The following is a 14,033-nucleotide window of genomic DNA, read 5'->3' as shown; positions in this document are numbered from 1 at the left end:
GCTTTCTCAAAATCACATAAAGCCATATTATAACATCGACTGAGATAAAAAATAAAATGAAATATTAAAATCACGATGTATCTCGCTGCATTGCGCGAGTGCGCTTCTAGTATATGAAAAGAGGAGGTGATTCTTTTTGTTGCAAGTCATGATGTTGACTCAACTGAGTCAACCATTTCATTTGCAATTGTCATTATGAGATTCGAGTATTTTTCTTAAATCTTGAAATGTGGTTAAGTTTGTTTATATCATATAAAAAGATAACTTTAAAATATTGAGATGACATTCATTATTGTAAAGCACAATTTTGATCGATGGAGATATGAAAGATTTTTGAATCCACAAATATATAAAACTACAAATAATTTTATTTACATCAACACATGCATATTTTTAATTACATGATAATTGTAATTCATCCCTTTGTGAGTGGTGTATTTTAAAATTTTGTGTTGTGGTTGGTTTTTGGATGCAACATTTGTATCTAATGGTATCGTGTTTCATGGTTAGAGGGGCATATACATATTGCACCTCAAAAAATGCCCTCTTGTTTTCAGATCCATGCAAAATCATATGCCTGTTACAGTATGCAATTTACACCACTTTGTTTTTAGTGTTTTAACGAAATTACGAAAAGAAAGCCTCCAGTATTATATTTTTAGCAGACGTTTGGTTTGTATAATGGAATATGTTATAACTGGAATACATCAAAAGAATTAAAATTTGAAGGAATTAAGAGGGAATTCAATAAAGTTTGACCACACTTTTAGACGTCTGCTTGACAAAAACTGGAATGAAATCTATCAAATGAATTGGAATTTACCTGTTTGGTTGGCATAATCTAGTTTTGGAATATGAATGAAATAATAATAAATGATCATAATATTGTTTTATGACATTTTCATACTTTCTTGCTTAAATTAGAAATATTATATAATTATAATATTAATTGGCAGCAGTGGGGGAGGCTGCAACGACATGGTGATGGTAGTGGTGGCAACAATGGTGGTGGTGGTGGTTATTTATCTAGTAGCCTAGTTTTTTTATGATAGTTTTGTATATGGGTAGGAATGAAATACTTGAATGGTGGAATCGATGGAATTCAATTTCATTTCATGTGCAAACCAAAAAGCTAAACGGAATTTGGTCATTCCAATTCTTCAGATTCCATAGGAACCCTATGAACCAGACTGTGCCTTAACCAATAGATGTAGATTTTTTTTTGATTAACCTGGATATTCAACCTGCTATGCGAGCCGACTAATCTCAGGGCGACCACCTGCTTTGCAGATAGCCCATAGTCACCGCATTTGAACCTTCGTGGCCACAAGGGGATTTTTATTTCTCCTTGGATTTGAACCTGGGACCTCCAGATACTTTTGACCTTTGGAGCCAAGCTCAAACCAATCAGGCACCACCCTTGTGGTTTAGATATTTTCTTTTCCTTCTAGTATTTGAAAATTTATTTGTTTGACCCTTGTAGTATCAAGTGAAATAAGTTTTAGTCATTGTACCACCAGACTATTTTTATGAAATCATCGTTTTACTACCAATCCTACTCTATGTGCATAACATGTGAACCTAATATCTTTTTAAGTTAAGGCTCACTAAAGATAAATGTGTTGCAAAATTTGACGTTTTGATTGAAAAAAATGATAAACGAACAGAAAATGATTGCAACATGTAGTAAAATGACCAATATTTTTGTATGCCCTACGTACAAAGGCTTCTTGGTTGAGCTCGTGTATATATACATACCATCAACCATAGTACATTTTAACCCTGTTTGTGTGATTGGACGCTTATAAGAGAAAAGAAAGCTTGTATTAATACCAAATCTTTGTTAAAAAAATTATGAACAAAACCACAAGGGTGGTGCCTGATTGGTTTGAACTTGGCTCCAAAGGTCAAAAGTACCAGGAGGTCTCAGGTTCAAATCCAAGGAGGAATAAAAATCCCCTTGTGGCCACGGAGGTTCAGATGCGGTGACTCCGGTCTATCTGCAAAGCAGGTGGTCGCCCTGGGATTAGTCGGCTCGTATAGCGGGTTGGATATCCAGGTTAATCAAAAAAAAGTTATAAACAAATCATCGTACAACTGCTATATGAAAATCCCACGAGTTGAAAATTTGTGTTGTGTTGTTCGTTGATATACGCTTGGCAATTCACTTAACAACCCCATGTTTTTTATTCGAACTCAACATGTTTAGGTTATGTTGAGAGGGAATATCAACAAATTGAGAAATTTCGGACCAGACAAACAAATCTATAGATACCAACTTACTTTTAAATCCACCACGATTGTTTTTTATAGGGATCAAATGTCCTTTCACATCTTCCATCAGTTAGGCTCGCCTATCAAACAGGGCAAGTGTTTGATTGACTACAAATTGTTGATATCAAACTGTATCAATCGGTTGACTTTCTCAACCTAGAGGAATCCTTTTCGATCTTTTCCAAAGAATTCTATAAATTAAATGATAAAATCAAATAACGACAACAACTACTGTATCAATACTATTTTGGTATTAATAATCTTATGCTCGATGTGTCTACATAAAGATAATTATATTTTATCTATTTAAAGGACCCGCTTATACTTTACTTAACCATACGTTTAATATCTGCTTAGACAATTAAACACCAAAACACAGTGCAAATGGGATACCATATGCCTGCTACAATTCCTTTAGGTTTGTTTCCAACCGATGGGACATTTTGAGGTCAAATCGGAGGTATTGAAACAACGATCATTCCAGATGGGATATCATATATTATATTCCATTACAGAATTCGTGTACTTTATTGAAAAACGCATCATAATTGTTTAAACATGTAAAGTTGAATTATTAGAGCATCCAACTTGTAATTAACGATTGAAACAATCAACTTAAACATGAATAAATTCGTATATTAAATTACTATTTATGATTTTGGTCATTTGTCCATTCCTTTACCGAAAAGGTGGTACAAGATTCCATTGCAACCACATCCCACCACTACGAATTTGAAGCACATCTTCTCGTGGTTGCTACACATTTAAACCTGTAAAAAGAAAGCAAAAATATTGATTTTATAAAAAGTCACAAGTTTTGATGAATGCTGTTAAACAAAATCATGTAAATGGGAAAAAATTGCAGTATATGTAACGTTTTTTATGTCCAAAATCGATCTATGGGTTGTTGTTATATATATATATATATATATATATATATATATATATATATATATATATAGGGGCCTAATCAAATGAGAACTAATTAGTTTGTGGTAACTGTGAGAACCAATATTAACCACAAATCAATATATAAATTAGGAAATTTATAATTTTGGCAATTTTGAATTAAAATATTAATGGAAGGATATTTTTGGTATTTTAAAACTTTTCTCCCTCCTCTCTTCTCTCTCCGGCCACCGTCCTCCGGCCACTATCCTCCGGCCACCGTCCTCCGGTGATACTACAATGGTATCACAATGCATCATATATGTGCTTGGGTATCACATTGATGTCGTTTGTGTGGTNTTTTGTTTAACAGAGTCAATATTTTTAGGTATCATAGTGGTATCACCGGAGGACGGTGGTCGGAGGCCGGAGAACGGTGGCCGGAGAGAGAAGAGAGGAGAGTTTTCAAATACCAAAAATATCATTGCATTAAGATTTTAATTTAAAATTACCAAATTTATAAATTTCATAATTTATCTATTGATTTGTGGTTAATATTGGTTCTCACAGTTACCACAAACAACTCAGTTCTCCCTTGAATAGGCCCCTATATATATATATATATATATATATATATATATTGCAAAAATAAGAATTTGATGCAAAACAAGCATCTGAAAAGCCAATCATAACTAAAACGTTCAAAATCCATTCTCGAGACCATGATATTGTAAAAGTTGAAATTTTATCATTTGATGTAATTTGAAACTATAAAAATATGTTATTGTTGTGGGATAAGTGTGTCATCGTATGAATGATATGATGATAGAGATATAGATAGATATATCAGAAAGTGTATCATCGTGTAAATGATAATGATGATAGAGATAGAGATAGATATATCAAAGTTAGATTAGAAGTGAAATATCTTGTAGTTATCTACTTGTAACTCATCCCTATAAAAAAGACTTATGATTAATGAGAATTACATATTTCTTTTCTCTATTCTATTGTTGTTCTTTTTAAGTTATTCTATAACATCAGCACGTAAGCTTAAAACATTCATTGTCCCTGACCATCACCGTAAGGAAAATTTGTTCAGTTCGTTGCCCGACACTGATGAAGGATTTACTTCCCGCTACTTCAATTCAAGTAAGCATTTTTATGTCTTCTTCTTTATATTTATGAATCTTTCACGTTGCTTCTTTATACATGAGTATTTTAAGATCATGTTAAAAGTTAAATGCATATTATGATTGGATCTATAGAATATCTTTTTGTTATATCTTTATTGTTGATATCAATCGAACTAAAAGAAAAATTAAAACCAAAATCGATTTTATAAGTATTTATTTTATTGAAATAATTAAATAAATAAGAGTTGATAATGACGTAAAAGAAAGATTAAAAGTCGATTATTTATGGGATTTGGTTATGCTTTCAACATTTTAATTATATGATTTTCTTTTGTTTTTTATTTTTGTTTAACCGTAAAAAAATATCAATTTATTTTTGGTGGATAACAAAAGTCCTTAGAAAAAATCGACCAATTTTTTTAATAAATTAATTTTTGAAGATTTTCTTTAATCGATTCATTGATTTATATATATATATATATATATATATATGATTAACCTGGATATCCAATCCGTTATGCAAGTTGATTAATCTCAGGACGACTACTACTACTACCACTACTACTATCTATTGTGATTATAGTTATGATTATGATTATTATCATCTATTATGATTAATATCATCTACTATGATTATAATTGTGATGATTGTTATTATTAAGTTCAATTGTTTGTCTTGGATGTGGTGATTACATATCTCTATAGGGATCTAGATTCATAGATATATAAAAGGGTTTGATGGCATTACATTGCCTAAATCAAGTAACTCTAAACCACAGATTGGGTTTACAGTAAAATTGAAACATTCATTTTATATATTAAAGCAATCTAGGCAGATGTGATATACCCGCATAAATGAATACTTGATTGGGAGGAGATATAAAAACGATGAACTGTGCCCTTGTGTATTTATAAAGTAAACGAGTTCTAGACTTTCAATCGTAGCTCTATACGTCGATGTTATGAACATAATAGGCACTCTTGATGAAATAAGAGAAACCACAAGCTACTTGAAATCTAAATCTGAGATGAAAGATCTTGGGAAAACTTGGTCTTGTCTAGCTATTTGAGCTAGGACAACGAGTTTGTGGAATATTGTTCCACCGATCCACATATGTCCAGAAAATGATCAGGCGATTTAATATGGACAAAGTGCATTCGGCTAGCACTCCCATGATCGGTCGAAGTGATGGATATAAGGAAATATCCATTTTGTCTAAAGGATGATGACAAAGAGGTGTTGGAAGATGGAATTACCTATCTAAGTGCAATAGGCGCATTAATGTACTTAGCACAATGTAATCGACCAAATATTGCATTCTCAGTGAACTTGTTAGTTAGGTTTAGCTTGGCGCCAACGCAACATCATTAAAATGGTATCAAGAATATATTTCGATACCTAAAAGGAACCATCGTCATGGGCTCATTCTTTCCCTACAAAGAAAAAAAATGGGGTCACAATACCTTTTAAAAGTATTAACAAAGAAAGCGTTATCCATATAGCGAAACCCCAAATGATATATTAGTAGACTTTGCTGATGTTGGGTATCTTTCTAAACCACACAAAAGTCGTTCCCAAACAGGATATATTTTTACAATTAGGAACATGGTGATTTCTTGAAAATTTACCAAGCAAACTCTTGTAGCTACCTCCTCGAACCATTCAGAGATTATTGTTCTACATGAGGCGGTTCGAGAGTGTATATGACTAAGGTCTGTCATTACACATATAAGAGGGGATAATGGTTTAAGTTCAATCACTCAAAATCTTACATGCATATATGAAGATAATGCAGCTTGTATCGAACAAATGAAAGTAGGATATATCAAGGGTGATAATACAAAACATATTTCGCCAAAGTTTATTCTATAATCAACAACAACAGACTCTCCCTAAAATTCAAGTGAATCAAGTAAGGTCTGAGAGAAATATGGCTTATTTGTTTATCAAATCACTGTCTAAGGCCACATTTGAGAAACATGTGGAAAACATTGGAATGCGGAGACTTTCCAAACTCCCTTGATTAATGTACGTATCAAGGGGAGTAGTAGACAAAAAGGGGAGTCTACTATACATGTAATATTTGTATGTTGTGCTCTTTCTTTCACCCAATGTTTTATTTTTCCCATTGAGTTTTGTTCCTTGGTGTAAGATTTTAGTGAAACAACAATTTATATACCATATTGTTTTCCTAACGCTCATGATTAATGTACGAATCTGAAAGAATGTTAGACTAAAAGAAAAGGTCTATGTATTGCAAAGAAACTGATGCATTGTACTCTTTCCTTCGTCCTAATTCCCACTGGGTTTTTATTTTGGTGTAAGGTTTTAATGAGACAACAGTTGTGCATCATCACTCATTTGACTCAACACAAGGGGGAGTGTTGTAGGATAACTATATCATCATCTAAGGATATTACGATATATATATATATATATATATACTAGGTTCGATCCCGTGTATTACACGAGATAATTTGAAAAAATTAAATCATGTCAGGAACTTATCTTACAGATATGAATGATCATCGAAAGTACGATTTTACTTCAAACTTGTACTCTTGAAACAACAGTTGTGCATTATCACTCCTTTGACTCAACACAAGGGGGAGTGTTGTAGAATAACTATGTCATCATCTAAGGATATGACGATATATATATATATATATATATATATATATATATATATATATATCATAGTTAAATTAGAAATGAAATATCTTGTAGTTATCTACTTATAACGCATCCCTATAAAAAAGATTTATGATAATGAAAATATTTGTATTTATTTTGGTCATCGTATATATTGTTGTTTCTTTTTAGTTATTCTATAACTGCTATAAAAGTATTTGTATTTATTTTGGTCATCATATCTTATTTGTATATAAATTATTATTAAATAGATAAATTTGTTACATATCTAAATGTTGTTAAAATTCCATTATATTTAAAAAATGCTTTTTTTGACATTGCATCCTTAAGAATATTGCATGAGACCCAAAAATAAACATAACACATAATAATCACAAAATTTTTAAAACCAAAAATAGATCTATTACAGTGTTCTAAATACAATAAACAATCTTTCTTTCTGATAATATCACTGATCCTATATAAAATATATTTTTAACTTTATATAGCTAATTCATACCAGATTCAAATCAGTATTATCATATGATAACTACCCATCACATACACGTACGTAAAAGAACTTTGAATTGTTCAAACTTTCAAACTAAAAAACTGAATCTAAACATCTCATATTCAGATAAGTAATCGTAAAAACATACATAACACAAGTTTACAAACGAGCGTTTTATAAAAGTATTAACGTATCAAATATAAAAAAATATCCGATCGATAACGATAACGATCACGATGAAATCATTGATTGGTGAAAAATGGAGCAAGTCTTCAAGTAGAATGATGCGACCAAAATTAGATAAAGTATGTGGGTGGGAACCCATTTTTTGTGGCATTGGGACGAAAAGAATAAACCAATTAGCATCCTTCTTCATCCATTGGCTTTCCTTCAAAGTCGTGAAATACGATTCCAATCTTCCATTCCCTTTTTTTTTAACAAATTTTTTTCGGTATTCGAGACTTGTTTTAAGATAATTTAAAAGTTCGAATCACACATGCGTCCAATAACAATCAGGATTTCGATACGTTCATAATTGATTCGTATGTGATGCCTCAACAAAAGTTTTGTATGCTAACTCCATTTATTGAAAGTTATGTGGTCGTTTTCTTGGTTTTTTTCTTTTTTCGATCACGTGCCAGTCACATGTGGTGAAGTCTCGTTCGTAATCGATGTAAGTCCTTGAGGAACATGATTCATCCTTTAAACCTTGACTTTAAAGATTCTCCAAGGTATGCTTGGATGGACGTCCGTCCCTACAGATATTATATATATATATATATATATAGAGAGAGAGAGAGAGAGAGAGAGAGAGAGAGAGTAGAGAGACGTTCTTTAGGAACCCATAATTGATTAGGAGCCCGAGTACCGTCTTCCGCACTCTACGTATCCCTCTTGAGAATGAATATTCATCATAAATAACACAATGAGGTGAAATGTCACATTTTATCAGCAAGATCTCTTATGCAATGAGGGGAAGCACCCTAATTTTGTTACTATATATTTTTAACATCATGATACCGTTGATAGATCCATTTTAGGGGCCGTTTACCAAACACTTATCCGGTAAGTACTTATAGGTAAAATTCAACACTATCATTCACTTAACGGGGCCAACAGTATTTTCATGTAAAAACACAAAAGCATTAGTATTTTCATGAAAAAAACTAAGTTTCCCGAAGCAAAAATGGCAGAAGTAACGAAAACAAGATTGTCGTTTGAACAATCAATGATATGGAGTTGCACACACAAATTTTCGGAGTTTATCGTTTGAACAATCAATGATATGGAGTTGCACACACAAATTTTCGGAGTTTATAGCTTCTAATATGCTTGCTAATGGGGCCAACAGTAGTTAAATTCTAGAAAGTACTATAATGATTCGACTTAATTGCTAATCTAAGCTACCATAAACATGTATCAATCTTTAAAGATCAGATGCCGACCTTATCCTAGATGGCGTAATACGAATATATGAACCAAAATGCAGAGAAATTTTTTGAGGAACTGACAAAGTTAAAACGAGCTAATTAAGCACAAGAAATGGGCATTTTTATTCCTATCCATATGCCAGAAAACTAGCTAAGGAATCTCTTTTCACCTGAACTTTACCTAACAGCTCCACAAAGATTCCTTGCAAACTGCATAAAAATATCCTCAGAATCTGGTATGCTCAATAATTGCTCAGAGACACGATGGTAATTGCAAGAAATGGAAGATTTAATACATATTATTCACATGGTTTTAACATCATAGAATATATCCATCGGTATATATAAAGAATTGAATTCAATTCATAGTTGATAAGCTAGTTGTTGGCTAATAGGCTAGCTAATAAACTAGTCAAGTTTGGTAATAGAAATAGCGAATAAGCTAAATGACAATGTAAAATAAGAAAAATATAAAGGGCATAAGTGAAAAAGAAAAATATAAAGAGCATAATTGAAAATGAAAAATTCAAAGATCCCCAATAAGCTATCTAAAGTAGCTTTTCAAAAAGCTAGTTTATGGCCCACCAAACCGGGCTTTTTCAATAAGCTCAAAAAATAAGCTAGCTTATGGTTTCCAAACATGGCCTTAGAGGCCATTTACTAATGCTAATTGGGTAAGTGCTTACCGGATAAGACTCACCACTCTCACTTATCTTGCCGGGTAATATTCTCAGTCATCAAAATCCATAGTAAGATTGTTGGTAAGCGTCTCTTACCCGGTAAGGCTAACCGGGTAAGATTCTCGGCCATGCTTACTCGCTAAGTGAGGGTGGTGACTCTTACCTGGTAAGCACTTATCTATTTACCGTTGGTAAACAGCTACTTAGTGGTATAAATTCATTTCTTTATGTTGACAGGTTGCAGCGTCAAAGTGACATACATGCAAGGTAAGCATTGGTTCACAACAAGCAAAGGTCGACAAGAGCAAAAACCCAACGAAACAAAAGAAATTAAGATTTGAAAGAAAAGAAAAGGTGATCGCATTAATCAACAAGGATGTGTGAAGATTCATACCAGAGAATCAGCATAAGCCAATTGATGTGGTTTTCATCAAGTGCAAGTATAGGAGCAAGTACAACCCGTCTTCTTCTTTTTCTTTTCTTTTATTCCTTTTCAAAGGGTCCCATAATTCAGATTCTTCGTGGCCGGCTGTCTTATACCAACAGAAGAAGAATGGAAAGGGTCCTCTTCCATCCATTTTAAAATTGAGTAGGCTGAATAAGTACCAAACTTATTGAAGGGGACAAGAAGGAATGTGTACCTTATTCCATGCCTGCCTTTCAAACAATTCCAACCAGAAGCATCTTTAATTTTTCCTCTATGTATCTAATTCCAGGTTTCTGATGCTTGACTCACCATAATCTTCTTCCACTTTCTCCATATTTAACTACTTCAGATTTCCTTTTGTCTCTTTATCAATAACCTAAATAGAGAAAAATGAAAGCTAAGTACCAAGGAGGAACCAACTAATGAAAAAGAATAAAGGGATGTTTTCAGAAAAAACTTGTGAAATGAAAGCGAAAAATGAATAATATAGTTCAAAGAAACTTGAATGGAGGAAAGAATTAAGGTGTCTTTCAAGGTTCTACAATAGTGGATTCCCTGCAATCCAGGTCAGAAATTCGCGAATAAGGTTCGTTTACTTTACCACACTTGTGGATCTATTCTGATACATATTGTAAGATGTTAAGTGTTTTATAGTGCAAAGGAATTAAAACTTTGTTCCGAGAATAGAAAGTCACTGATGCTCAGGAAAAACGGAAAGAATGTGATATATCTTTCTGTGGAGATTATTAGGGTCTAGTATTGTTCCTTCAGAGGCTCTGTCAAAGATTCTATGCTTCATATGCTATATAAGGGGAGGTGAAGCAGGCCATTAATATGTAAGAGTTGGTCAAATAGGACATAAGATATAGAGATAAGAGCTACTAAAATATCAAGATCCAAAATTGAGAAGAAAATAATCAGGTTTTACAATTAGAAGGGTGAGAAGATCAAGATTCAAGAGACATCAAAGCATGCAGGTAGAAAATCATGCATATAGGTTATATGGTATTGGTATTATTATACGTAACTGATATGAAACTTATTGCAAAAAATCTATCGTCTTCTTTTTTGGGTATTTCTTGAAGATGTAAGATTGTCAACAAGGAAAGAACGTCCAGTTTTCATCGAAGATGTCCATTACACCAGAAAGACATATGTTTCTGCAAGGTGGGAGTGGTAGAGGCAATTCAGGACTTGTTCTTTCTACCGATGCTAAGCCTAGACTCAAGTGGACACCAGACCTCCATGAGCGGTTCATAGAAGCAGTCAACCAGCTTGGAGGAGCAGACAGTAAGTGGTTTCTTTTTCTTTTTGTTACTACTCTCTCCATCCCAAAATAAATGTCCACAATGAAAAAGGCACAAAGTTTTAGGAATGTTTAATTATTACACTTTCTAATTAACTAGATGACGATTTTACCCTTGATAATAGAGGGAGTAATGAATTTCTCCATCTCATAATTAAGGGTAGAATTGAAAAGTAGGCACTTACTTTCAAAAGTGGACTCTTATTTTGGGACGGAGGGAGTACCAGTTTAGTATTTGTGGTATTCTGCAATTCGTTTACTTGTTTCCTTGTTTTTCACAGAGGCTACTCCAAAATCAGTCTTGAAACTAATGGGAATTCAAGGACTTACTTTGTACCACTTAAAGTCTCATCTCCAGGTACAAAACATGCTAACTAAACTTGTCTTCATGAAATTGCTTATAACAACTTTGAGGTGTTTTTAATACACCCTTCTCCGCTAAACAAAATTTGCTTTGCAAATTAGAGGGAATCCAAACACAAACTTTTTTAGAACTAATTTACCCTTTGTTAAATCTAGATGAACAAAATTACTGTTCATTCTTCAAAAGGGAAGGATATTCTAGGAAAGAATTGTTATCAAATGAAAGCAGTCAAACTAAACTTTTTGCATTTTTGCTTGACAGAAGTACAGGCTAGGTAAAAATCTATGTGGGCAACCTAATGGTGGCGGGGCTAATAAAATCAGTAAGACACTTGAGCCTCTAATTTCTGATGTCATACAACGTTAATTAGAAAAGAATATTTATGATAATAAATACTTGTGTTTTAGGTATGGTTCCACAAGCACGAGACAGGATGGTTGGAACAGATGATATCCATATGAGCAATTCAAGTGTTGGGCCTCAAACAAACAAGTATGAGGTGTTTACTATCCATGTGATTTTGTGTTCGGCTTTACATAAGAGTTTAGTGATTAGTATTCTCCTCCAATACTCAATCTAATGGAAAATTATCCATCCAGAAACTTACAAATAAACGAAGCACTACAGATGCAAATTGAAGTTCAGAGAAGGCTACATGAGCAACTTGAGGTATGATCATTTGCAACATTTTATACTTACATTATCACCATCAGGCGTGTTTGGTAGACGGCCAGGACTAGACGGGCGCGAGAGTGAGGTAGGCGGGTGAAAGAATTCTGAAAAGTTTTAGGGTTTTAAATTGACATTCCTAGTTTAGTAATTTACCAATTTTGTCCTCATATCCTTTGTTATTTTTGTTCCACCTATTTTGGTGGACAGTAAAAATGCACTTTTGTCCCACTCAAGTCCTATCTTGTCCTAGTCTAATGTTGCGCCAAGCATGTAACAAGAAGTTTATGTATTGTCTTGTCTGCTTTCAAATAGATATACAGCATATTTGAGCAACAACTAAAGAGAAGAAGAAAATTCTCAAGAGTTCCAAAGTTTAACTTCTTTTTAATGGATTGGAATAGGTACAGAGACACTTACAGCTCCGAATAGAAGCACAAGGGAAGTATTTACAAGCAGTGCTAGAAAAGGCACAGGAGACAGTTGGAAGGCAAAACTTGGGTGCAGTGGGACTAGAAACCGCCAAGGTTCAACTATCCGAATTGGTCTCCAAAGTATCCACACACCGCCTAAATTCTGCATTTTCGGGAATGAAGGATGTGTCGAACAGAAGTAACCAGCCAACAGACTGTTCAATAGATAGTTGCTTGACCTACGGTGAAGGTCAACAAATGGATCAGGAGATGATGGGTTTGAACTTTTTAAATGGTAGTAGTAATGCACCTTTGAAGTCAAAGAAGGTCGAAGATGAACCAGAAAACATATGGTGTGAAGAAATGAAAAGAAACAAGAAGTTTCTTTCCTCAAGTGATTTGTCCATGAGTGTCGGACTCGAGAGTAGCGAATGGAACACTGATAGAAGTTACTCTGAGCAAAGGTTTACGTGTAGGGATGAGGATGCCATTTTCATGGATCAAGTTACCCGAAACAAAACAGAACCAATCAAGCCAGAAAATATGGATATAACACAAAAGTTTCAATTGCCATATTTCGAAAAGAAACTGGACCTAAATGCTCATGATGAGAATGATGCTGCTTCAAGTCGAAAGCAATTTGATTTGAATGGATTAAGCTGGTGAAAACAAGAAGGTTTAGTCTGAGCAAAGAGCCATCTTTTCTCATTCATGTTAAGAACTGTAATATAAATGGTTTGAAAACATCAGATATTTCAATCAAATAATTGAAGACTCGGGGTCATTGAATATTTGTTAATGGGGTCATTCATTTGATAAAACAAGGGAACAGATCACTAACAAAATGGAAAACTTCATTTCAAACTTATGAAACCATTTTAAGGCTTTTACCCAATTTCTAGCATATCATATGATTCCAACATTTGATCGACATTAAAAAGTTGAACCCCGTTTATCATGGAACTTGGAGCAGAAAGGCAGAAACCTATCAAACGTGTATTAAACTGTTGGTTGGAACTCCAAACTGACTATAGAATCTGAACCATAACTTTCTTCAAATTATACAAACAAACCGAATGGACATTAAAGTGAAAGTAGAATCTACTGACATGAGAGCACCCAGAATGGCTAATCAAGTTATGGTGAAATCTAAGCACCCACTGTGTTAAACAAAAGAACCAGAAATTTCAACATGAAATCAAAGAGCGGCTGAAGAGGGGGGAGAATTGTAAGGTGAAAACCTACGAACCAACATGAAAATGGTAGAACCCTAATAACTGACTAACACGGGAGAATGCACGCA

The 14,033-nt window shown here is 33.5% G+C and overlaps 1 protein-coding gene across 1 annotated transcript; it reads left to right on the top strand.

Moving 5' to 3' along the window:
* The first annotated feature begins 10,786 nt into the window (after window positions 1-10,786).
* LOC112520020 (myb-related protein 2-like) lies at window positions 10,787-13,514 on the top strand. The gene is made up of 7 exons (XM_025128329.1): window positions 10,787-10,955; window positions 11,064-11,268; window positions 11,566-11,642; window positions 11,910-11,970; window positions 12,056-12,140; window positions 12,248-12,317; window positions 12,722-13,514. Exons 2-7 carry the CDS (start codon window positions 11,109-11,111, stop codon window positions 13,394-13,396), a joined length of 1,128 nt encoding a protein of 375 aa, XP_024984097.1. The 5' UTR covers window positions 10,787-10,955; window positions 11,064-11,108; the 3' UTR covers window positions 13,397-13,514.
* The last annotated feature ends 519 nt before the right edge of the window (window positions 13,515-14,033 follow it).

This window comes from Cynara cardunculus (genome assembly GCF_001531365.2).
Source record: "Cynara cardunculus var. scolymus isolate 2C chromosome LG 1, CcrdV1, whole genome shotgun sequence".
Classification (NCBI taxonomy): Eukaryota; Viridiplantae; Streptophyta; class Magnoliopsida; order Asterales; family Asteraceae; genus Cynara; species Cynara cardunculus.
Note: the sequence above shows the minus strand (reverse complement) of the source record. Positions and strands in the feature narration are given on the sequence as shown.

What these genes read in the sequence shown, in the direction of transcription:
- LOC112520020 (XM_025128329.1), top strand. Translation starts at nt 11,109, where the DNA reads ATGTCCATTACACCAGAAAGACATATGTTTCTGCAAGGTGGGAGTGGT. An exon ending in CCAGCTTGGAGGAGCAGACA is followed by an intron (nt 11,269 to 11,565) that starts GTAAGTGGTTTC and finishes TGTTTTTCACAG; the next exon opens with AGGCTACTCCAAAATCAGTC. An exon ending in ACTTAAAGTCTCATCTCCAG is followed by an intron (nt 11,643 to 11,909) that starts GTACAAAACATG and finishes TTTGCTTGACAG; the next exon opens with AAGTACAGGCTAGGTAAAAA.